General features: G+C 37.5%; 1 protein-coding gene across 7 annotated transcripts in view; it reads right to left on the bottom strand.

Annotated features, from left to right (window-relative positions):
- The window catches only part of ASPH (aspartate beta-hydroxylase), a 114,468-nt gene that overhangs the window by 25,262 nt on the left and 64,565 nt on the right, over window positions 1-24,641 (bottom strand). For all 7 annotated transcript variants that reach the window (XM_084215587.1, XM_084215591.1, XM_084215594.1 and 4 more), the window contains 6 exons: window positions 13,537-13,625; window positions 11,490-11,576; window positions 8,279-8,429; window positions 7,102-7,238; window positions 1,609-1,707; window positions 833-922 (listed from right to left, as the gene is read on the bottom strand). In XM_084215587.1, the coding sequence (XP_084071713.1) occupies window positions 833-922; window positions 1,609-1,707; window positions 7,102-7,238; window positions 8,279-8,429; window positions 11,490-11,576; window positions 13,537-13,625 (653 nt within the window). The remainder of the gene's footprint in view (window positions 1-832; window positions 923-1,608; window positions 1,708-7,101; window positions 7,239-8,278; window positions 8,430-11,489; window positions 11,577-13,536; window positions 13,626-24,641) is intronic.

Here is a 24,641-nt window from a genome sequence, read left to right as displayed (position 1 = left end):
TGATTTTCATGGCTATTTCTACTCTGATTTTTAATGCTTATTCTTTTCATATTTCCCACCTAGGAACTGGATTTCTTTTTTTGCTGTTGTTTTTAAATTCATGCCCATATTGAAGTACATGACTAATCAGAGTCTTCAAAAAAAGTCCTTTGCTCCCCTTTCATGACCACAGTGGAAAGTCATACACTTAAATTTCACTTTTAAGTATAATTTGATTTCAAATAAACAAAAGACAAACTTATGGCTTCCAGCATCATATGTTTGTTTTTGTTGGCCACTCAACAGATACACAGTACAAATTTCTGTTTTCCTGATTGGTTTACTAATTTAGTTATTGAAAAACTTTCATAACTCAGCCCACACATTCAGTCCTCTCCTGATCCTCTTTTATCTCATACTCATTGGTGCTTTTTCCTTGGAAAGAAAGGAAGATTTACAAAACAGTGTTATACAAGAACTTCTATACAGTAATACACATGTAACTGATTCTTTTAACTCTCATTAAAATCTGTGTTGTAAGTGACATAAGCAGAACAGTTTCTAGAAACATTTAAAATTTTTGTAAGTCTTTAGTCCCTTATTTCAAGATGCCCTATGCCAGTTTCAACATTTCCAGTTAAATCTAAAGCAAGGGATGCAAAGAGATTGTATTGTAATGCCTACAACAGAGTTTTTGCTGCTGATCATCTTGACTTCTACACATGCATGCTGGATTGTTGTTGCAATTGGACTACTCTTGCTTTCAACACTAAGCCCATTATTAAATGCTTTTCTGGGTTCTGCAGCCACTCACAGATTTAGATTTTAAAGAAAGAACATGTTAAACATGTACCTGTTTGTCTCCCATTCTCTGTAATGCATCACCCAGATGAAAATAAAAACGTCCATCATCTGTGCCAGGATCACCAGACTCCAGTCCTTCCTAAAATTACATAAATAAATACATGAACAAATAAATAAAAATGAAAGGTATAAGAAAACTTACAGGACTTCTGAAAGAGTTCATTTGATTGCTGTAAATAGTCTGTCAATCCTATGCAAGAGACAGGCTATGAAACTAGGTAAAAAATGTAACCACCACGGTACCCTGGAACTTAAGCTGAATAAGTATGTCAGTCGAAAGTCATTGAGAAACTTTATCAGTTTTCCAAATCCCCCAGCCTCTCCCTTCAATCCTCCAAGACAGAGGAATATTCAGAGATGGATACTTGCCCCTGACCCTATAAATATATATACACAAGCATATTATACAGCTGGACCAAGGTTTTATATTGTAGTATTTCTTCTCAAACCTTCAGAAGTATACATAAGCCTTCTCTGCATCTTTCAGGAACCTTAGATTTGCAGCATACTACCAACCTCAAAGAATCTGAGGCTCTGAGCTCTGTACTTCAGGTTAACCATTAATAAAACCAATATGTGATGTTTAAGAATTGATGATTTTCAATGTACAAGTTTGTTCCAGTCTGTAAGCAGTGATACACCAGTATAACTCCAACAAATAGCTTAAGCAGTGATTAGTAATTAGCACACTTCTAGTCTGACATATTTCATACGGTCCAATTCTACTGTTTGATGGTAAAACATTTACTGTGAGTGAAAAAGTACCTGCAGATAAGGTATGCTCTCTGCTATCTTGTTTTCTGCCTTCAGGATGAAGCCATAATGTACTTTGGCAAAGCCATCATTTGGAGCCAGACTTAGAACCTGTTTGAGAGAAAATTGACTAAATACACCTGTATGAATCTATGCAAATTAACAAACCTGTGTATGTAATACCACTTAGTAATGCAATGGTATTTTCTTCCATTACTGATTCTCGGGTAAATCCTTGGCTTGTCTGTGCGTTCTTTTCCTCATTCACTTTTGTGCTTTCTCCAGAAAAACCAAACTTTGAAGTCTCAGAAGTAAAATTATTTCAACAGAAATTGCTTTATTTTTCACTTGTCCTTTTCTACACTTCTGTCTTGAGTTATAGCATGCTTCATTGCAGAATTAAACCCACTATCAACACTTAAGTTACTTATTCCAGGTTGGACTAATCAGAAGGAAAGCAGCTACTCTTGAAAAAACCCGCAGCAGAAACATACCTGAAATAGTTTTAAATTAGATTTCCAATGTTAGCAAACTAGTTTTTGCAAGAGAAAGTACATGAAGCATAATGACTACAATTCAGAAAGAAGCTGCAATGTAATGCCAGCATCCTGAGACGGGGATCTGCAAACCCCGGAACACCAAGAGCACTCTCAGCACAGGGGTGAACTGGAGCACTCTCTGGTACAGTGTGCACTTTTCTGACCATGAAAAGAAGGTAATTAAAAGTCGACTGCAGTAGTGGCTCAATGTGCTTTCACACTAGAAGGTGATGGATAAATTATTCTTGCGTAGTTGTGTGCTGCACTCTTTGACCAAGACTAAGCATGCTAAATTCGGCTAAAAGATTTTGCACCCTCAACAAGATTCAGATCATATGTGAGTTTACAAACTGGCTTAATTTTGCAGAAAAGGGAAACTCATGGGAAAATGTCCAGAGATGGATATTTAATGAGGACTGTGGAAGAGAAGGATTTGTGTGTACAGGGACAGCTGTAGGAAAGGATCAATGTATGGGGCAGTGTTTCAGGGGAAGGATGTGTGAAGCTGCCAACCTGAATTCTGGAGCATGCACCCCCCCACCCCCCCCCCCCCCCCCACCAGTCAGATAATTTAAGTGCATTTGTCTTCCTCAGCCAAGAGCAAAAACTAGAGAGAATGTCTTGATCTACTTTTCAGGTCGGCATTTCTATGATGTACATATTCAATATCATTGTAGCTCTATGCAATATCAATTACATGGTTAAGTTAATCTGTTTTTACATCTCTTCTTTCCTTAAAATAAGGGTGGACAGTTTTATTAGGATAGACCTTCAACACGTCAGGATCATTACAGGAGCCTGGCAGGCAGTGGAATTCGAGAGGCTGGTATTCACTGAATGTCTAGACAGCTGCTAAACACAAAACAACAGACAGATGAGCAATTTCTCTTGCCTAAATCCATTTCTGAAGCTACTAAACTTATGCTGTGGATAAAATGCCTGCATACATTATAGTTATTTCCCTCTGCCTTTTCCAGTCACTGTCTGAAATAACTTTTCAATCAAAATAATTACAAGCAAAATCATAAGAAGTTTTCTGGATCAATTTCTCTCTTTTCTCAAATCTTAAACACACCAACTACATCCAAGCAAAACCAAAAATCACAGCCATGAAGGTACAAAATGTTATGAGTTAAAAATAGCAATATTTTACTTCTTTTCACAGAAAATACTTATTATGAAGGAACAAACAATTTGAGAATCTATTGAAAGTCCATAGTATGAGACATATTAGGAAAAAAGTACCACAGTAAGGATGAGCTTGATCTCTAGTATAAGATTACACTACCACCTCCTGCATCTTATGGCTTTTGACTACAGGATTCTGTGTATAATTATTTTGATCCAAGAATCTGTACCTGCAGGGTGAAATGAAATGACTGACAGAAATATTTATTAGGCACATAATTTCGTTACAGTTTCTTTGACTATAGGATAAAGCTATCTGATTAATTAAGACAGAATAGAATTTTCTGTATTATGGTTCATTTAAACTATGCCGAGTTGCATTAAGGAATGATCTACATTCAGAGCCCCTAAAGAGAAGCAAAGAGATACAATCAGCAGAAATTACACTGGAAGTATTTAATGTAAATTGTACCACTCTGTTGCTGTTGCTGCGTGCAATATTAATTATGTTTAGAAATAAGTTTTACTAAACTGCTCATAGCCCATTAAATATTAATCATGGATATAGAAATTAACCTCTGGGGCTATCAGAGACTAATTAGCCATGGCAGAGTACTGTGTTAATGTGGATATTCTGGTTTTGGTACCTGAGATAGCTCAATCAGAGCTGGCTTATGCCTGTCTCTATAATGCTGCACTGAACCATGCACACATGCCTCAGCATGGAGGCAGAAAAAGAGCTATTAGCTGAGTAACCAGTCTTACAAAGTTCTCTTTTGCTGTGTTTTTTTATAATCTGTGGATGCTTGAGCCAGGACTACTTTTAAAGTTATATTCTCTTCGAAAATAGAAATAGCACTGAATTCTACTAGGATTATCCTTAACATTATGTTTCCATGTCCCTAAGTGAATTCAAAAGAAAATGATTTAATATTAGAGGCAAAACTGAAATCCTCCCCAGCTGGACACCATTTTCCATATGTGGTTCAGCAAAAAATTCTGGCAAACACAAACTAGAAAAGTGTATTTTGGGCAAGTTATACTATACCACACTACAGCTGGAAGCAAAAAACTCTTTTGGTCTGAAGTTCAGTGTTTATACACATTATTTCTGTAGCTAAGGTAAGAAACATACATTAAAGACTTTTAAAATAAGCTACTAAGATGTAACAAATTTGGAAAGAAAAATAAGAATGGACTGGCAAATAGGTAAACTGACTACTAAATGTAAAGCTAAAGCAGAAAGTTTTCATCTACTAGGATTCCCTGGGCTTCTATTCAGTTCCTTGGAGATGATGCAAGCTCGGGTTAGTCTGGTCTGAAATGGCATGTACAGTGATCCCGTGTAGGGAACAGAACCTGTGCAGGGTTCATTGGCTGCATGTGCTCAGTGCATACTTAACACAGATCAGTAATACTGAATGGAGATTGAAATGCTGCAGCAGGAAGTAAAGATTTTGCCCATGAATCTAGCAGCTTCCCAGGAAATGGGAAACTTGGAGTTTAAGTTCCTCTGCAGAGAAGAGTGTTTAACTACTTGGGAATTTTCCTGAGCAGCAGAAACAAGTACCACATACACAGGAATTTAGACAACCACGAATAAGGCTAGAGGGAAATCAACAAAAAGCTGAGACTTCAGGTTGAATAAGGGGTATGCTCTCCTGAGGATGTGTACTGAAGTCTAAGATACCTGTCCTTTCTACATTAAGGAACACTTGAATAAAATGTATGAACATCCTTATATTGGGAAACAGAACACAGGATTCATAAATATTGGAGGTCTACTTTGCAGCAATGAGTTCATGCTCTTGTCTGTGCTCTCTTAACATTTTTGTATGAAAAGATTACACAAGTGAGGAGGACTTAGTCACACTGCAGAAGACTTAGTCACACTGCAGAAGTCTTCCAGCTTTTTTAAAAATCATGGGAAGAGCAGGATGTCTCCTTGAGGCCCTCAGAGCCACTATTCATTCTGCTCCCTTCTCTACCATGCAGAGAACCTGAGCACCTATGGTAGGAGCTCAAAACCAAGCACTTTATAAATATGCCTTGCAACAGCTGAGCAAAGCACTCCAGAGCAGGCCATGTAGCCCCTAAGCAATCTGCCCAAAATCATCCAAGATGCCTTCAGTAGAACCAAGAATCAAAGCAGGTACATATGAGATTCTCCCTGTTTCTTTGGGTATTCTATCTTAAAATCCTGAATTTACAAACTTATCCTGAATTACAACAACAACAAAAAAATACATTATTGTGATAGAATTCAGCATGAGTAATATCTAAAATACAGACAAACCCACCATGATTTAAAAAAAAAAAGAAAAAGAATCCAAAGCTTTAAAAAAAAATTATTTGTCCTCCTTTTACAATGACAGACCATCACTATGCTCTATTCTATTTCAGTGTTAGTGAACTGCAAAACAGAGCAATTACACTGGATAAAGAATGGAAAACAATATGTTAAAAGCACACTAGTTGCATATTTGTTCTTCATCAGAGCCATATATATTTCTTTTGAAGTATAAAAAACTCAGTATCAAAGTAATTATATAGCAAATTCATGACCTTTGTCCATGTATAAAAATCCCTGTGATTATTTATTGAGAAATTCTAACAATTATGTTGTTTGCAACAAAACACTGAATAATTGCATGTGAAAATCTTGCCTGAAAAGAGTATGTTTTTGTTTTCTCAAATTCCTTGCAGCCTGAGTAGCAGGTTTGTTTGATAAAGTCTACCTTTAAAAGCCAATATTTCCAATCCTCTGAGAAATTTTGACAGCAAGCCAAAAATTATTGGACAGAAATGTTTTATGGAAGGACCTAAAAAGTAGCCAAAGTAGCAAAGCAAACATTATTCTGGCAACATCTGAGACTACCAGAGGAGCTTGAGGAAAAAAAAATGGTATTCCTAGTGTTTGGCTTCTGCTTCCAACCATGTGGTTGAACATCCTCCTTCTCTCTGAGAAGCTATCAGAGATGAGAATCTCTTCAGCCTCCCAGATGTGGGGGATGGAAAGTTAAGCCTTTATTCTCAGGAGGTGGCACTAATCCTGCTGATCCCTTTCCAGCCTCCACAACCAGACAATTAGCAAGCCTGTCCTACACAAGCACCACGAGTGTGCCAACATCAACAGGACCATTCCTGGTCAGGTGTGATGATTTGTGCTCTGCCAATGATGTCAGACTCCACATCTGTCAGACAGCTTCCAGATGTTAACAGGGTTTCTAGATCACAGGAGCAGAGTGGCCTTTCATGGCAGTGAAGTTTCCTCAGCCAGATAACCACAGTATAAGACAGAAATATAAATCCAATGAATTGTCCATGCTACAAACAACATGAAAGAAAAACAGATTTTAAGCTGCTTATAAAAAGATGAAAAAACTAAGGTAAAATAGCTTTGTGAGAACTGATCTACTTGATTACATGGTTAGAAATGCTCTTCCTGTAAAGAAACTGGCTTACTTCTGCTTCCTTTGTCTTGAAGATTGGTTATCATTTTTTATAGTATGCATTACATATTACCTGTTACATACAACACATCTAGATGTGTTGTCAATACATTCCAGACTTGATTACCAGAAGATAGATTTTTTATTATTAGGCATATGGAAATAATCTGAATTCCTCTGTCAATGAGGAAAAACTTGGCATGACAGTATCAGAAAATACAAATTAAAATTAGAAGATAACTGCAGAAAAAAAAATTATATCTGCATTAACCCTTCAAAAATCTCACATGTGACATGTTTAAAAACTAAAAAAGTTAAAATCAAGCAATCTTTCAAATGAACATACAAATGTAAATAGTAATTTTTTGGCTGGAATGGAAACTCACCTCTTCATATACTTTCTTAGCATTGCTGTTATCTCCTATCAAGAGGTAACCAACACCAAGGTCATTCTTGAATGAAGTCTCACTGGGAAACAGCTGAACTAATTTCTGTAGAGTAACCAGAGAGCCCCTCATGCGACCTGAGTTGATTGAACAAGACTTCATTACCAGTGCAGATATAAGAAACAGTTGCAAGATGTTCACACAACATCTAAGGCAACACAAATTAGAGGCAAGTGGTTCACTTTCACTGACAATCAAGAGGGAGAACCCGGAAAAACTTGTGCAGACAGAAGCACATTCAGCAGCCTGGCTGTCACTGAGGGTGTAGCAGAAATGTCTCAGAGAATCACTGCAATCACACAGTGCTATGGCAGCCTCTTGTGGAGGACCCTTCACAGTGCAGAAATAACATTATTTAAGCTTTGGTTGCTCTGTCATGCACAGATAGCAAAGCGCTGGACAAAACTAAGTAAACATATATTAATAAACTTCACCTTGATTAGGTAAATTCAGTTGATTTCTAGTGTTAAGTAATAGTTCTACTCTACTTCTGTTATGAAGTTTATCATGCTATATATGCTTAAAATTAAGTATGTTCCTTGGCTTCCTAAATGAGGCCTTGCTAAGGAAAAGCAGGAACAAAACAACTTGATATTAAAAATCCAACCCATAGGAGCAGAACTGCTGATTTTGCCTCATATTCTAACCATCACCTCTCACACATCACAGAATTGAGATCTAAAACTAGAATCTAAACCTAAATCTTGGGGCTGTTCTTCCTGTGTTCAACTCCATTCTTCTCTATGCTTTCTGAAGTTTATTCTGAGTCTGTTTCCTCTGCTTATGCCAGTAATTTCCTCTTGATTTTCTTCAGCTGCAGTAAAAAAAGAAAATTTCTTTTTTTTCAGAGCAACCAAAATAAAAATTTTTGACTATCTATCATCATACTTTCTCATAGCATCTGCTGCAGCTTTCTACAGGCACTATTATCCTAAATTATAGACGCTAGTTCCCTAGAAAAACATTAAATAATGTAAAAATGGTTTTCATTTAAGATACTACGAAGACAAGTCCAACCAAAAATTCAATGGAATTGTCACCTTAAAATCCTTAGTGATGTCTTGAAAGCCTCACTCAGACAACTCCTGTAACTTTTTATACCATCCTCAAAACTTACCAAGGAACTGCTGCCTGTCTGCTTCTCGCTTCAAGCTCAGTTTTATCAGGTCTGAAGGGACATTTGGCAGACTAACCACCTCATCATAGGTGTTGATAGCTTGTTGCAGCATCTCATTGCTCCTCATTTTCTCAGCTAAGTCATCCTCAGACTAGAAAGAATAATAAAACCATTATTAGAACCCCTAATAATCCATTAGTCTTAAAACCAACGATTTTCTTACCAGGCAAACTATGCAATTGTTAGAATATGGATTCTGCTTTATGGGAAAGAAAACTAGAATTACCATTAAATCTTGTTACCTACAAACTTTGAAAGGAGAAGTATGAGAAAATTTGCACCTAAACATACATTAATACAGATTTTTGATTAATATTTGTAGAATTCATAATTGCTGCTTTCAAAAGCAGATGAAGCAATCTGTTTTATTAACACAGAAGAAATGCAAAATTTTGCCTATGGACTATTTGTATACTAAGCCTTACTTTGAAAGCAATACACAGGTCAAAACACACCCACAAACATTTTTATCTATTCTGACACATTTATTTACCCCTCTTTATTGCAAAATGAATTAGGAATTGCCTTTTGCCTTCCCTATGTTGATAGAATATGTATCATACAACTCCTTCAAAACTTAAATTTGAGCATCAAATTCAGAAGCAGACCAAAGGATATATGAGCTCTCTACAGTGCAATTACAGCTTCAGTGAATCTAACAGAATCTATGACTGATCTCACCTGTGGTAAGGCATGTTCACACTTTGCTTCCATAGCTGAAAAAGACTATGTCTCAAATGCAGAATTTTTAAAGCCTTACTTTGAATTGTTTATAGAAATGTATCTATTTTCACATGTTTGATGCATTCTTCTCAAGTACTTCTAAATCTATTGGCTGATATTCTTAAGAGCCATGGCAGATGTATCACAAGCATGATGGTGCAGAAGCTGTTGTTGATCTACTTAAATTCACTGTTGCATCAAATGAAATTGAATGAAATTGCTTCAACTGTGTTATCTCTATATGCTATAACAAATATCTGAAATCTCTTTGCACTTCTGTCCTTTAATTTTTTCCTTGAGTTGTTTTAAAACTTAGTATTGGAAATACCAAAAAATATGGTTACTCAGCCAAACAGTTCATCAAACAGCTTTCAGAGACAACTTCAGAAATCAGTTTTAAGCAATAACTTATTTTTTCTGATGTGAGCTCACTAGGAAATTTTTTTCTCCTTTTTTCAAAGGAATTGCAGGGCAAAAAATATTCCAGATCTATAACAAAGAAGTAAAAACTGTCAGAATAAAATCTGCATAACTCCACCTTATATGAGTAGTGATATAAATCATTTAAGGAGGTTAAAAACTATCCATTGTTCTTTTCAGCTGTAAATATGTTAATGAATTCTGTAGAGTATCATTTTATCTGGCTCGAGTGTAATTCAGACAGCAAATAAAGAATTGCTCATATTTCTGAAAAACACACCAACAATGAAATATTTTGCAGGTTTTTTTGGAAAACAGTTGCCTTTTAAATCCATTAAAGGATCCAGAAAAAATCAATCCTCATGTCTTATTGAAAATTGAATCTACAAAATTAGCATGTAATGCTGGCTCATACTTCAAAGAAAAGGAGAACTACACTTTTGTGGTGAATTCTTGACCTTCTTTAGCTTTAATCTTCAAGGCCTTTAACCATATCCTTTGCAGTTTTACTTTTAGTTGGTGATGAGAAACAGCAAATTTAAATGAATTTTGTTGGTATGAATACCCATTTAAAAATAATACTGTGTTACAATGCAAATCTTAAGAATAATCCATCTGTCTGAAGCCCCATGGTTTTCTTCTTCTTCAGACAGCTTAAACTTACACATACTGGGTTCAATAAAATTGCCATTGATAATATTAATATGACTGTTCAGTAAAATGACTAGTATGAACCTTAAAAGGCAAGAAAATGAATTTATTGTTGTTTTTACACACTTCCAGGAAATACACCTAATTATTTCTTCAGATCTTGGCTTGTATTGACCTCTCATGGATTACTAAAGTGGCAGTAGGCAACTACAAATTGCTGCAAATGGACAAATGAAGTTGGGTCACTGAGATGGGAATTCTGAATGAAAATAAATTTCATAACTGGCTGCAGTGATCTGCCCTTCTCCCCAAAGCCATTGAGGAGGCAGGAAGCATATTCTATTAGATATAATGAGTAGATTTGTAAAAACTGGTAGATAGTAAAACTGTAAGTTCATCATGGATATGAACAAAGTGGTCTCCTACTGTAAAGAGGCAAAGAGTTCAGCAAAATGTCACCACAGAGAGCATTGAAGTATTTGGCCTGCTCTGAATCAAGTGTGATAGATTTTTGGATAATCACAGCTTTGGTTTTAGCATGACTATTATTAACCAAGTGGAGACTGGTTGTGACTCCAAGATCCTCATAATTGTCTAACAGTACAATTCCTTCCTGCAGCGAGGGCTTCACTTTTTTATCTTGATTAACAGGAGTTCAAGGAGTTTTGTATTATTCCTAGTGCAGCAGGATTATCCTACTATTATTCCCTTTTGAGGCATCTCAGCACAACCTCAAAGTATTATAAATGCAGAGATTATTTTCTGATGCCTTCTGGGTTTCGGTTGGTTTTTTAATTTTTTTTATTTTTTTTTTTTTTTAAGGGAAACACCTGAAACATAACTCACTCTACAAGTAAAGCTAATTAAGCCTCACTGCCTGAGAATTTGTGGTTTTTATCCTTTAACTCTTTCTCTCTAAAAACTCAAAATCCTCTTCTCTATTCCCACTAGAGTAAAAAGTAGCATTTATCCCAGGCTGACAGACGTGTTGATTTCCTAGCTACAGCAGACAGCATGTAACAGCTAGGTTCTGCCTGTAGTTCCTGCCCTGGGTATTAGTTGGTGTTTATCTCTTGCCATTTACTTGACAGTTCTCCTGAGATCTACAGGATGTACCTTATTTTTTTTTGTTATTTACAGTACTTCCCACTGAAGTTCCACAAAAGCTGCCAAAGTAATTGGGGAAGGACAGTTGACTGAAGAGATACACATGACAGATCACATGATTCCTTTTTTTTACCTAGAAAACCAGCATAAATTTATAAATTAATTCTAAATAGTGTTATAACTCTATTGGTAAAACAAAATGTTTACTTTAGCTTTTTTCAACACCCATCACTTTTTTTTTTCTCAGTACCTGTGCTTTCCCATATCTTGCTCGAGGACTTTGTGGATATTGATTCACTAATGCTTCAAAGGCCCTTAGAGCTTCTTCAACTTTTCCCTGAAAAGCAGAGATATTTATCAGCAATTCTATCTAATAAAAATGCTGAAGGATGCAGGACCTAATAACATATTAGTTTTACAATTAAAGAACAAACACTAAACAATGCAGACTGCATCAACAGCTTTCACTCATACTTTTGTTGTGATTGCCTTTTTAAAAGGAATTGTCATTATTTCTGAAACAATATAATCTAATTTTCATGGTGAAAATTAATAACTTGGTTTTTCATACTTTACTCACTCTCCCTTGTTGACTGGATAAAATGCTGAGATGAGAATAACCTGTCTGTATAGAAAAGCAAAGACCCTACTGCTAATAACAAATTCCAGACCAGAAATAATAGAGAATAAGAAGAAAATTCTGGAGACAGGTGGAAATTTTCCCTCTGCATACCTCTCATGATGAACAGCATCATAACTACAGTTCTTCTAAGGGAGATACTGTAGACTCAACCACAGTGTATGGCTGTTTCCTCCAAGTTTATGCATGACAAAGTCCCTCAGGACATGTCACACAAGTCCAAGTGTAACTGTGGCATTCTCCTGATGGATGCTGATCCCGTGATGGACATGGACTACCAAGTACAGATGGATGTTGAGAAGAACCAGCCTCACTGTCAAACAGGTGCTAAGAACTGCTTGGCAACATTTGGCAATAGATCTTGCTGCCACTTCCACCCTTTACAGCTTTATAAATATGAGTTATATGCGTATGAAATATACACAACTGCCCTGCTATCTTCAAATATTATACAGGTCTGATTTGCTCCTAAATTTATCCTGATTCCTACATGACATGTATGACTATCTGTAACATATCAAGAAATACAGCAGGAAAAGAGAGTCAACAAGCTGACCCTACAGATTCATCAAAAGCGTCTAGTACGCCTACTTTTGATTAACCAATTGCTTAAGTTACAAGAAGCATGAAAATTTCTTTTGCTTTTGTGTTCTACCATGTAAAGAAGGCTTGTAGTGAGGAACAACAGCAGTGGCAGCCAGAGGTTAGTGCTCCCTATGCAAGAGCCCTCCAGTCCCATCACAGACCTACCAGAACTCTGGGGCTGCATAGATGGCAAGATAAAGTCAAAACAGTATGTCCTGAAAATCAAGAACTCAAATCTAGGGTACAACAAAGACCTGCAGTTCTTTATGTGCTAGGACTGTCTGTGAGACATATCAGAGTTTTAACAAGAAATAAATTCAAAAGACTTGAGGTCCCTCATTTTTAACAGCCACAATCTTGCTTCACTACTTAATCTCATATCTGGAAAAGGGACATCTCTGCAAAGGTATTATTTTCTGAAATATTCAAATGAAAGTATAAAATTGGAAGCTTTAAGGGGGAGATGACTGAAGAGCTTGGGGGGTTTTTTGTTTCTTTTTCATGGTCAAATTTATTAAATTCAGAACTACCCAAACAGAATGATTGATGTTAAGGTCTTGCTACCCCTGGTGAGAAGCAGGAACATCTGTTTCATCCTCTAAGCAGCTGTACAGCAGCCTAGGCACTCCCAGGACTCAGAATCTCAACAGAAACAACACCTATTCAGTGATCTGCACCTAAAGCTCCTGAGGCATCAGAACACTCACTGAGAGATCCCTGCTAACACACACAGAGTTATCTGGTAGCACTTGACTTCAGTAGTCAACTGCACAAGAGTGATAGGACAGAACTGACCCTGTTTGATGTGATCCATTTAAGCAGAAATTCAATGATCAAGCTACATATCTTCAAGGTTAACAAACACATATGAACAGACATACACTTAACAACTTTAAAAAATTTAAGACAAACTATCCAGCAGAAATTAAACTTGAAGGACAAATATGCACTCATTATTTCAAAAAGTTAATTTCACAAAAAGTAATCTAAAATTCATTCTCTTTTTACAAGTATTTAATTTCTTGATTTTTGTCCACTGTGTACAGTCCTGAGTGAAACATTCAAAACTTACTTTCTTACGTAGTTTTTCTGCAGCATCTAGTTCAGCTTTAATGGTCTTATCAAACTTGTTTAAGAGCTTTGGCTTCTTCTTCTTTTTAGCTAGAAGATTTAACAAACAGACACTTCATTACTTCTTTCGTACTTCAATTGCCTGGAGTAACACTTAGCTAGGGACTGTGCTGGCAAATTGCATCATTTTCAAGTAAGGCAGTTTCAAATTACACTGAAAAGAAACTGATTTCTTACTTATTACAGTCACAAACTCCTATATGAAAAAGCAAACTTCAGTCATTCAAATTGAGTAACTTGGCAGTTAAGTTTAGAATAAAGCATTTTTCATCACATTACAGTCAAGGATTTTTTTTCCAATTGGTTCAACTGATGCAGAGCAAAGGGAACTGCTATTTTCCTACATTTATATTGGTATCATGAAAAACATGATCATCAGGGCATATGAGTCATTTCCAAAAGTTATGACTATATGCTTTGCATAGAGCAATTATTGAGACTACATCTGGAGAGCTGTGTGCAGCACAGTTCTGGGCTCCTCAGGACAAGAGAGACATGGAACTCCTGGAGTGGGTGCAGTGGAGGATAATAAAGATGGATGATTAAGGGACTGGAGTGTCTCTTTTAAGAGGAAAGGCTGAGGGACTTGGGTTTGTTCAGCCTCAAGAAGAGACAAGTGAGAGGGGACCTCATCAATGTGTATAAATATCTTAAAAGTAGGTGACAAGAGGATGGAGTCAGGCTCTTCTCAGTGCTGCCAAGCAATAGGACAAGAGGCAACCGGCAGAAACTGATGCATGGGAAGTTCCACTTGAACATGAGGAGGAACTGCTTTACTGTGCAGATCACCAAGCTTACCAATCTGTCACTGATGCCAGTCTTTTTCTGCCTTATTTATTATCCTCCATTTCATAGGAAAGCAATGTCTTCACTGCCTTTTCATGCATTTAATGATAATAATGGTTAAGGGGCACAGCAGTGGCTCTCTTCCAGGTAAAATCCAGTAAATTCACATGAACAGCTCTTATTTCAAGTCCAAGGATCCCTCCACTTCAAACCTTCAGTCCACAGTGACTGACAGGCATGAAGTTTCTCACATAATGTCATTGGGCCTGAAAAGAACAACCCATAACATGCAAAAGGTTTGTTGGGTTTTGTGTTTGGTTTTTTTTTTTTCTTTTTTAAAAAATATGCCAGCTCAGTTTTTGCAAGAAACCATTGCTATTTCTAAGGCCTGGCTTGCTTAACAGCAGGAGTGGAAGAACCTAGAAACATCAACCCAAGGAACCAATGAAAGCAAGTTACCTTAACGACTTTTTAGGTTCCCTTTGCTCTTAGCTGCCATGTGAAACTGTCCTTTGCTGTTAGCAAGAAAACTCTGACATGTCAGTTCCTCTGGGTACAGCATCTGGGGAGCTTCCAATGGGATATTGCCACCCAACACTTGGTTAATTTCTGTTCTCTAAGTAACATAAACAGCAACTAAAATGTGAGTTCTCAGTTCTTATGGCATGAATTAAAATCTTTAAGTTCAGCCAGCTACACAGGAACTGTATTTCAGTGAGGCAGGACAGCTATTTGTCAGCTTTTTAGCTTTGAGCATTCATGGAAAGACAGTCATTTGGTCTTTCTCAAACTCAGTAAGCATGGCAACAGTGAGGTTCCTTTGAGGTAAAGGAAAGAAGCTTTCCCACCCACCAGGAAACTCCCACTGCCTGTGGGACACACTCTACAAGTTCATTTAAGTTTACAAGGACATGAGAAAGAGCTCAGAAAAAAAAAAGTAAATTAAAAAACTAAATTAAAATCTTACAAGTCTGTGGCACAAAGATACAATATATTCCCTTTCATATCCAACTTGGGTGATGTGTTGGAAGAACCTATTTACCACCCTCCACTACAACAAAAAGTACTATCTTCCTATTTTCAGTACAATTATATATCAGCCCTAGACCAGCAGGAGATCAATATAAAAAGCTGGAAAGGAGTTGTTAACATAAATATTATTCATCTGCTAGACACCAATATAACACAGTAAACATTATATAATGAGCAATCATTTTCATCCCCCATTCTATTCCTATGTTAAAGGATTCACCAGGGAGCTTTCAGTGTAAGCATCAAGCATTCCTCTATATTAACCAGATAGCCTGCTATCTCCCTGCAGGGGTATTTTAATAAATTATCCATTGCCTCCTTCTAGTGCAATAATCCTTTAGCAGATGTGACCCAATATATTAAATTCAATGATACAAAGAAGTTAACTTATCTGTTTTCAGAGGAAAATATATGTAATTTTTCTTCAGTGACGGATTTCACCATGACACTGAAGTCGTGCATGATCACACAACTGCTTGGTTGGTTTGTGGTCCAAATTAAGTTGAGCATTAAAATGGTAATAATCCTTTTACCTAATGGTAATAATCCTGGACTTTCAAGAATACTACTGAGGATTTTCAGTAATAGCCTTGGAGAATAGGCATTCTATCTAGGACTGCTGTCATAGGATTCCTGAGGACTTCCTTAGAGAGAACAATTTCCACTGAAAAAGCAGCAAGCTAGGATGAGGTCTCACAAGAAACTCTATGTTAGTTCTTTTGCTGGAGACAAGACAATTACCAGTGATGACAAGCTATCTCATATCTCATTTATCAAGACACAGAATAAAAAAAAAAAAATAGAAGCAGCAATGTATTACAATGTATTACATTAAATGTACAGTAAACTGTATAGATAATCCAATGAAATTTGATAAAACATTTCATATAACTGTTTTGGTAAATGAAAACTAAAACACCAGGCATATTTTGGTTTTATGTTGAAAAGCACCTTGTCATCACCAAAAGCAGTGACAGTCTTACTTCTACAAGGGACAGAGAAATTTCTTTTGAATAATAATGCACACACTGCTAGATACTCTTCAGACCACAAGAGAATCACATCAAAATTAAGGAAAAGTAACCAAATTAATAAACAGAATTGAATCACTCTTAAAGACTGGTTTAAAAATATTTTGCCTTTAACTGAGTGGGGAGGGAAGCAACAGTAAGTAAGAACAAAGGGTAAAAAGGCAGTAATAAAGAGTTTGCCATGGGAAGACAGGTACACACTACTTGGTAAAACATAGCTACAGAGATGAAAAGAATAAATTATTTTCTGTATCATCATAGTTAGGATAAGGAAGAGAAGGCCTGAAATGGCTATAACAGAAAATTTGGCTTGAACATCTGGAGCTACGATCTCTGAGCAAGCACAGTAGAACAATTGCTGAGGGCAATTGTGGAATTCTAATTAATGAAAATTTTGTTTATTTGAGATAACAAGATGTGTAAGCATCTGTCAAGAGCAATGCACACAGCTGAGAAGGCCTTTAATCAACTAAAGAGACAAAGTAAGGTTTAGGGTCCCCCTTAGTCATATGTTCTACAATTTCTGTAATATACTATTGTATGTCAATTGGCTTTACTGCCAACACTGTAACTGCACAAGTAACTTTCACTCCTTCATTTGCCAACCAAAGAAATCCTCACAGGAGCTCACTGTGCCAGTCATCTCAGTAGCTGAGATTCCTCCCAGCCCAATGCCAGCAATAGAATATTGAAGCTCCAAAACTTTTCCCAGTGCAAAATTTCACCTCAGTGCTATAATTCCAGAAAAGCCATAAGTGATTAAAAACAGTCTTGCGATAGAAAGCAATCTCAATTCCCACTGCTCTTATTCGCTTTTTCTGTAAAAATAAAATACTAATAACATTCAAAGAATCAAAAGCAGATTGTTTTACCTTAAGAAACCATCCAAACAGCATCAGAAAAGCAATTTTGCAAACTGTTGATTTATTCACAAAATTGTATTTCTTGATACTTGATAACTTTTAATGTGAAAAGCTGCCTGAAGATCTAATAATCAAGGAATTAAAACTTTCTAGAATTTCTAGACAATGTCCTCACATGATCAAATGTCTGCAAATTCTTGTGTAACTGAGCAGAACCCAAGGTTGGAAATTGGTATAAAACACCAAGTAGACAATTACATTAAGGCAGTTACATGGATAACAAGGAAAACAAAAAGAGATAACTACTACATGGCAAAAATGTTGATTACATATGACCCTAAGTCCAAAGCAACAGAGAAAAAACTCAGAAATGTCACAAATAACTAGCAATACCACTACTATAATGGAGCAAATGAATCCTCTCTAGCTTCCAGAGAAGTGGTAATGGTTTTGTGTATGAAATCTCTGCATTTCATCTTTTCATCTGAAATATAACACCATCATCCAGGCTAAGGAAAACCTCATTCTCCTAAAAGAGAAAACACTGATGACCTGCCTGATTAGATATCAGTCTGGTATGTCAAAACAGTTAACATTAGCCAGAATTGGAAAAAAAATATTGAATGTTATCATGATTATCTTTCACAATTAACACACCTTTTACCCTAGAGAAATGCTGCTACGCACTTGGCTTTTTAACAGATAGCAAATTTAAGTGGGTGAAGGTATTTTCTACACTGTAAAGGCTTCAAATTGTTGTTTCCTGAGAAGATAATTTAAAAGATAGGGTATATTTACCACAACACATAGCATGAATTGTTTTGCCCTTGCTGCCATACTCTGAGCTCTGATCAAAGGATGCACATACAGTTTTCTTCCTGAGCAAAGTAAGTAGGAGATAACATAATGCTACTAATTAACACTTCCAGAACAATTAGTGTTTGCATCTAAAAACCAGTATGCACTTCCATGCACTTAATACAAATCATCCCTCACTCCTGTGCCTTGTAAAATATAGAGCAGATACTTTACAATTCTGTGATTTTATTCTGTCCCAACAGACATGCCAGGAAGGGCACCTCACACAGAGAGCTTGTTAGCTGATGTGCAACCATGACCAGGAGGAAATCTCAACTAGGACTACCTCAGGCAGTTTTCCACTTGCTGCCCTTTTCTCCTCCTCCCTCTTGCTCGCAGTACTAATGATTCCCTTCTTAAGCCTTCTACTCCCTTTCTTATATTCAGAGCCTAACAAAATTGGTGTGGTTGGGGTGCAGGCTTACCTCCAGTGCTGGAGCTGACATTTTGAACCTGGTCTGTTCCCTGAGAGCAATGAGTGACAGCCTGGCTGGTCTGACTTGGAGTTTTGGGGGAAAGGCTGCCTTCCACACAGGATACAGAGTCTTGCTTCAGTCTTTGGAAACTAATGCTGTGAGATTTACAGTCAATTGAGAGGGGCCTGCTGTGTGATTATGAGAGTCCATATTACATCTTAGCATAAGTATTTCTTGTTAAACTTGCCTTTAATGACATTTCTAGGTCATCAGAAACGGTGAGACAATAACATTACAATCCCTCTGTGGATCTAGGGCAGAAAACATGAGGATGGAAAGGCACTACTCCCTACCTAACAACCCCCCTCGTAAATGTGGTTTGGTTCTTGTAATTAGATTTTTTTATTCACTTAGTGATTCATTCATATTGTCACTATGATGTTAAGGGAGCATTCCTGGTGTCTTCCTTGATATTACATCTGCTATTACTCGCATGCAAAACAGAGAGGAGTTAGGACTCCAGTTTTAATTACTCTGTTAGATGTAAGTGATCCAAGATAAAGGCTGGTCTTTACAGCCACCTTGAGGACAGATGGTCCCCAGTTACTGATTTGAAAAGTACACTGGAGCAATCCTACTCCACTGGCTGTATGTTGTGCTTACTGCTAACCAGAAAATTGAATTACCTCAATGCAGGCGTTGGACAAAATGGCCTTTAAAGTTCTTTTCCAACCCAAACTGTTCTATAATTTTATGATTTGAATCATAAATGAAGTTTTAATAGAAGCTATAATTATTTAATTGTAGAGATTATAACTATATAGTTACGTCTCCTTATGTTATGCCATCTCTAAAGCTAATCTGAAATAAAACCCCATCATGTGATACAGTCTCGTGTACAGTCACTTGCAGCAAAGGCTCCTCCTGCCAGTTCTCTGTTTTAAACTTTGAAAAACTAAGGAAGCAGTTTCCAAAAACTAAGGAAGCAATTTCCGGGGGGAGTCATAGGCTTTGTTTCCTAAACATCCTCCCATCCCTGCTGTGATACAAATTCAATAATAATGCTCTTGGCAACCTATGAATGGCAACTTCTGAGTGTGGGACAATGACAAATAGATACTGATGATGATGGTGTGTAGTTGTTTTCCAAATAATTTTGTGACCTTTTGTTTGACTAATTCCCTTTGCCACCCACAACAATACTACATCATCCCAGTTGGAAATTTCAATTATGTCCTGAAGAACATACATATATTTGTAGACTTTTACCTGGAATTCAAAACTTGCTCAAGTAATTATCCTCCCTCCTGATACTAGCCCCATATCATTACCCAAATTAGTTTTGGAAATCGTGCTGCATCTCACTGGACACTTGAATGAGAATTTGATGATGATGAAAAGCTCCTGTCACTGTCCTGTTGTTTGGGAAGCTCATTAGGTGAGATACAGAGAGTGTAAGTTATCTACTTGTTTTATGGGCTTCTATAAATGATAACTTAGAAGGTATAAAACCAAGTAAACTGCAGCTACACAATTTAAAGCCAGAAGCACTAGAATAATTAAAAGATCTTTGTAAACTCTATTGGTAGAACAGGCAAAACCACTATAATCAACTTATCTGGGGAAGTAATCAGACAATAAAAACTGAGGCATTTTAGAGACTAATAAAGCTGGAATCTAATTACTATAATAAATCTTTAACTGCAGTTATTCCAGAACAATTTCCCTTGCAGTAAAAAGTATTCTACAGGGCTTTGTGTGTGAAATAATTGTTGGTTGGCTGGTTAGATGTTAATCATAGGAAACAACAGCAGAATGATAATTTTGGTTTTGGCATGTATTTCCATCATTCACCTCTCTTTCACCAGTAGGACTTTTGGATTCACTCAAAGGCTAGACTCAAACAATCCTCTGACAAAACCTGAAAAAAATTTCTGCATTGACTTTCTGTTAGAAAATACACTGTAACATTCTAATGTCCTATATATTTAGTTCAGAATGGTGTTATGCAGCAGTTTTGGACTTTGGCAGCTACACTTCTGTGTTGGTCATTCTGCACACAGCTCACAGAGATTTAAGTGCAACCTGTATCAAATTTGCAAATCAGTAGGTACTATGCATACTGTTATAAGCAGAGCTTGAAGGGGTGGAACTCAGCCTACCTAACTCCAGGAGAAAATGCTGGAGGTGAGCTAACCCTGTAAGCTCTTTCTCCAGACAACAGAGCTCTGTTCCCAATGGAATTGAGGGCAAACCCCTGCAGCAAAGCCCTATATTTAGTCAGAAGAACAGCACTTTAATATCCTCAGATTAGATCTCTACTGGTATCACAGTGGAATCCTACATATCTTCAAAATGCCTAGAGTAAACAGTGGTGAATACTGACCTGCTATCAAAATGACACAAGTGGCAGGACCACGTGTGGAACGATGTTGTCCTAAGCTTGGCTTACATGTACTTCTGTTCCTAATGCAATGCAGCTGAGTGCTCCAGCCAAACAGCATTCATTTTTACTTTCATGCTTTGTCAGTTTTGAAAAGGGAAAACTATTACTTATAATAATAGCACCTATGCTGAAATTCACTATTTGAAACAAACATACTCATAGCTGAAAATTATTTTTTCATTTTTTGTATCTGTTCACCAATATAAGTAAATATTTAATATATGTCCAATATAAATAAAATTTGAAAAATTAGGCTTCTTAGTTAATTTTTTTTTAAGCCTATGTGATCAAAAACAACTAAAATTACCTCAGATGGAAAGACAACTTATGGATGTGTGCATTGTACTACCTGTGAAACCTTTCAAAGAATTAGTTACCATATTCACCTGGAATTCCCATCCCATTTCAATTACTTGTTTAAATATTAAATCTGATTATATTCTTATGGAGAAGATGAAGAATCCACCTCAATTAAATATAACAGAGACACCTTGAAACAACTGTTTGTTAGAAACAAATTTATTTTCATTTTTAATTCTTTAGAGAACTTTCCAGAGAGGGGTTTTGTTAATATCAAAGAATTTTCAGTAAGACTTTTAATAAACTTGATGAATACTAAAATTTACATAATTATTAGGAGGACACTTTGCTAACCAAGTACTATCAAGGCTGCAGTAGGAAAAAATATTTATGTTGCAAGAGCTACTCAAAGCTATAAATACTTTCTGCACAGGTCTTTGGAGCTTATGTTCAAATACCACAAAATAAATGCAGACTTGCACATCAGAATGTACTCTCAGAATCAGAAGCAAACCCTAACCACAAGCCAAACATGAAGTTTCAAATTCCCAGCTCCTTAGATTTCCAAGTTGCCTACATATACCAGTCACAGTACAGTATATCTTATAATCCATCTCTCATCAATTTATTGCTGCATTTCATTAGGGTAATTTTAAATAAACAAAGTCAATAGTACCTTATATCACTTCCTGAGACTAGGACATCTCTATAGCTAACCGCCTTTATTGAGAGTGGAAACTTTAAACAGTTCAAACTATGAAAAAAGTTCAACAAAATTCAGCTTGTAAGAAAATCACACAAGCAGTGTACCCATAAACAAAGTTCATTAAAATGCAGGGTTGTTTTTCCTGGTAGGATGAAAAATTCTAACAATTTAACCTGGAAAACAAAACTATCCCTTTTTTCTACCTTATAGAAATTCTGTAATCTCCAGTGACATTTATTTAGTTGCTGTTGAAAAATAAACAAAACCACAAAGCACCTAGGGTAAAAAAGGCAAGTTGCTCCACTCTGTCATACTTTCAGAATTTAAAGTTCTTGTACAGGCTCTGATGAGTAATGGTGCATACTAATGGTGCATACTAGTATGTTCCTTACACAAGCTGGCATTTTTACCTATGACTGCTTTTTTCCCATACTGGATGGCTCTTGGATGTCATTTTCTTATACTTTTCTAACAGGTCAGTAAAAGCAGCACACAATGGTGATTTTTTTCCTACTATCAAGTAGGTAAATCCATTGCAGTAAGATATTCCCTGCCAATAAATGGAAATGCAGGCATAATTGCCAAGCTTTCCAAGTTGTTTTGGCTGGCTTTTTACTTTTTATATGTAATACTTACATGTGACACATTTAATACTTAAATAAAATGTCTGAAGTTTGCCAGTCCTAGAAACTCATTTTCAAACCTCCAATATACAAATCCAAACCAAATAAACCATATCAATATATTGGAAAAGCAGCATTTCTAAATACTCAAATATAAAATAACAGCCACATAGAAAATAGAAACAGAATGAAAAAAGAGCATAGCTACTGAATCCTTTAGCACAGGCCTGTTTCCGAGCATTGTCAGCAACCAGCTGACAATGATCCCAGTGAAGGAGGTTTTGCAAATTTAGTGCAGTGACAGGGAATGCATGGGGCCAGAACAAATGTCATTGCAGGGAGAGCAGATTGACAGTGATTCTTCAGCAACTTCACTTCGTTTCCACCTAATCTGTCTCCGCACCTTCCTACCTAACCTGTGGGAGTGGACCACAGGGAAGATGGGGTGGAAATGCCCTGGGAGGACGCTGCTGTTTGATTGCAAATCAACTGTAGTCCACTCCCCAATTCCAGAAAGTTCTCCACTTTCCCTTTCCCTGTTGGCTCCCCTCGAAGGACCACCCTCGCCCTGCTCCCTCATTGGTTCACCCCATGCCACCCCACCTCAACTCCTCCCTGACTCCCCTTCCTATTGGATGGACGTACCCTGACCCCGCCTACCTTCCCCAGGTATAAACCCCAGCCCCTCCCTTGTTCTGGGCCCTGCCGCTGACTCTTCTTCGACAGTGGTTGTGCTCTGGGCTGTTCTTGTCCCTTTCCTCACCCTCACCCAGCCTGGACCCTCAGACTTGCCTTCAATAAACCCTGTTGGATCTGCCGTCGTGTTCAGAGCCCTCCTTCTACATCTGGTCGTGCGCACATCACGGTATCCGGGCCTGAGAGCAAGGTGGGCTGGGGGAGCTGGTCACTCGGACCAAAAAAGGGGACTGCTCTCGACCACACCTGTCCAGGGACACCATCCACCTGCACTAACCTAAGACAGACTAGGCAGTCGTGGTTTCAACAAGGACTGATTGGCATGTCACTTGTCTCTTCACACTTAGCACAGCTGACAGTGCTGAGCCCAGCTCCAGGGGCCTGCTAGTCCACATTGCCTCTTGCCCTCAGATGTACAAAGAGCTTCATGGAACTCTGACCTCCAGAATACTAATCTAGGAGTTATGACACTGAATATTTTAGTCCTGAAACTGCAGGAGTTGTCACAACCATCCCATGACTCAGTGCAATGCTATAGAGTGGCTGGAGAGCTGCCCTTCAGAAAAGCACCCAGGGGTAATGGTCTACAGCAGCTGATAAGCCAGCCTGTTCCCAGGTGGCCAAGAAGGCCAATGGCATCCTGGCCTATATCGGCATTAGTGTGGCCAGCAGGACCAGGGCAGTGGTTGTCCCCCTGTACTCAGCACTGGTGAGGCTGCACCCAAATCCTGGGGTCAGTTTTGGGCCCCTCACTACAAGAAAGACATTGAGGTCCTGGCATGTGTCCAGAGAAGGGCAACAGAGCTGGGGAAGGGTCTGGAGCACAAATCTGATGAGGCAGCTGGGAGTGTTTGGGGATGTTTAACCTGGAGAAAAGGAGGCTCAGGAAGGACCTTATTGTTCTCTACAGCACCCTGAAAGGAGATTGTAGTTAGTGAGGTGGAGGTTGGTCTCTTTCCACAGGTAACAAGGGACAGAACAAGAGGCCATGGCCTCAAGTTGCTCCTGGACAGGTTTAGATTGGACATTAGGAAAACTTCTTTCACTGGAAAGGTTGCCAAGCCGTCCAGGTGGCATTTAAAAGATGTTAAAAGATGTTAGGGACATGGTTCAGTGTTAGGTTATGAGTTGAACCCAGCGACCTTAAAGGTCATTTCCAACCTAAACAATTCTATAATTCCATTCTGCAGCCAGGTAAGATTGATTGGCATACATTGGTGCCAATTACCTTGGAAACAATCAAGTGTTTGCCTATTAAAGTATATGCTCTCTGGATGTTTATTCAACTG

This window comes from Fringilla coelebs, assembly GCF_963513975.1.
Source record: "Fringilla coelebs genome assembly, chromosome: 1".
NCBI lineage: Eukaryota > Metazoa > Chordata > Aves > Passeriformes > Fringillidae > Fringilla > Fringilla coelebs.
This window is presented reverse-complemented; position numbering and strand designations above follow the sequence as displayed.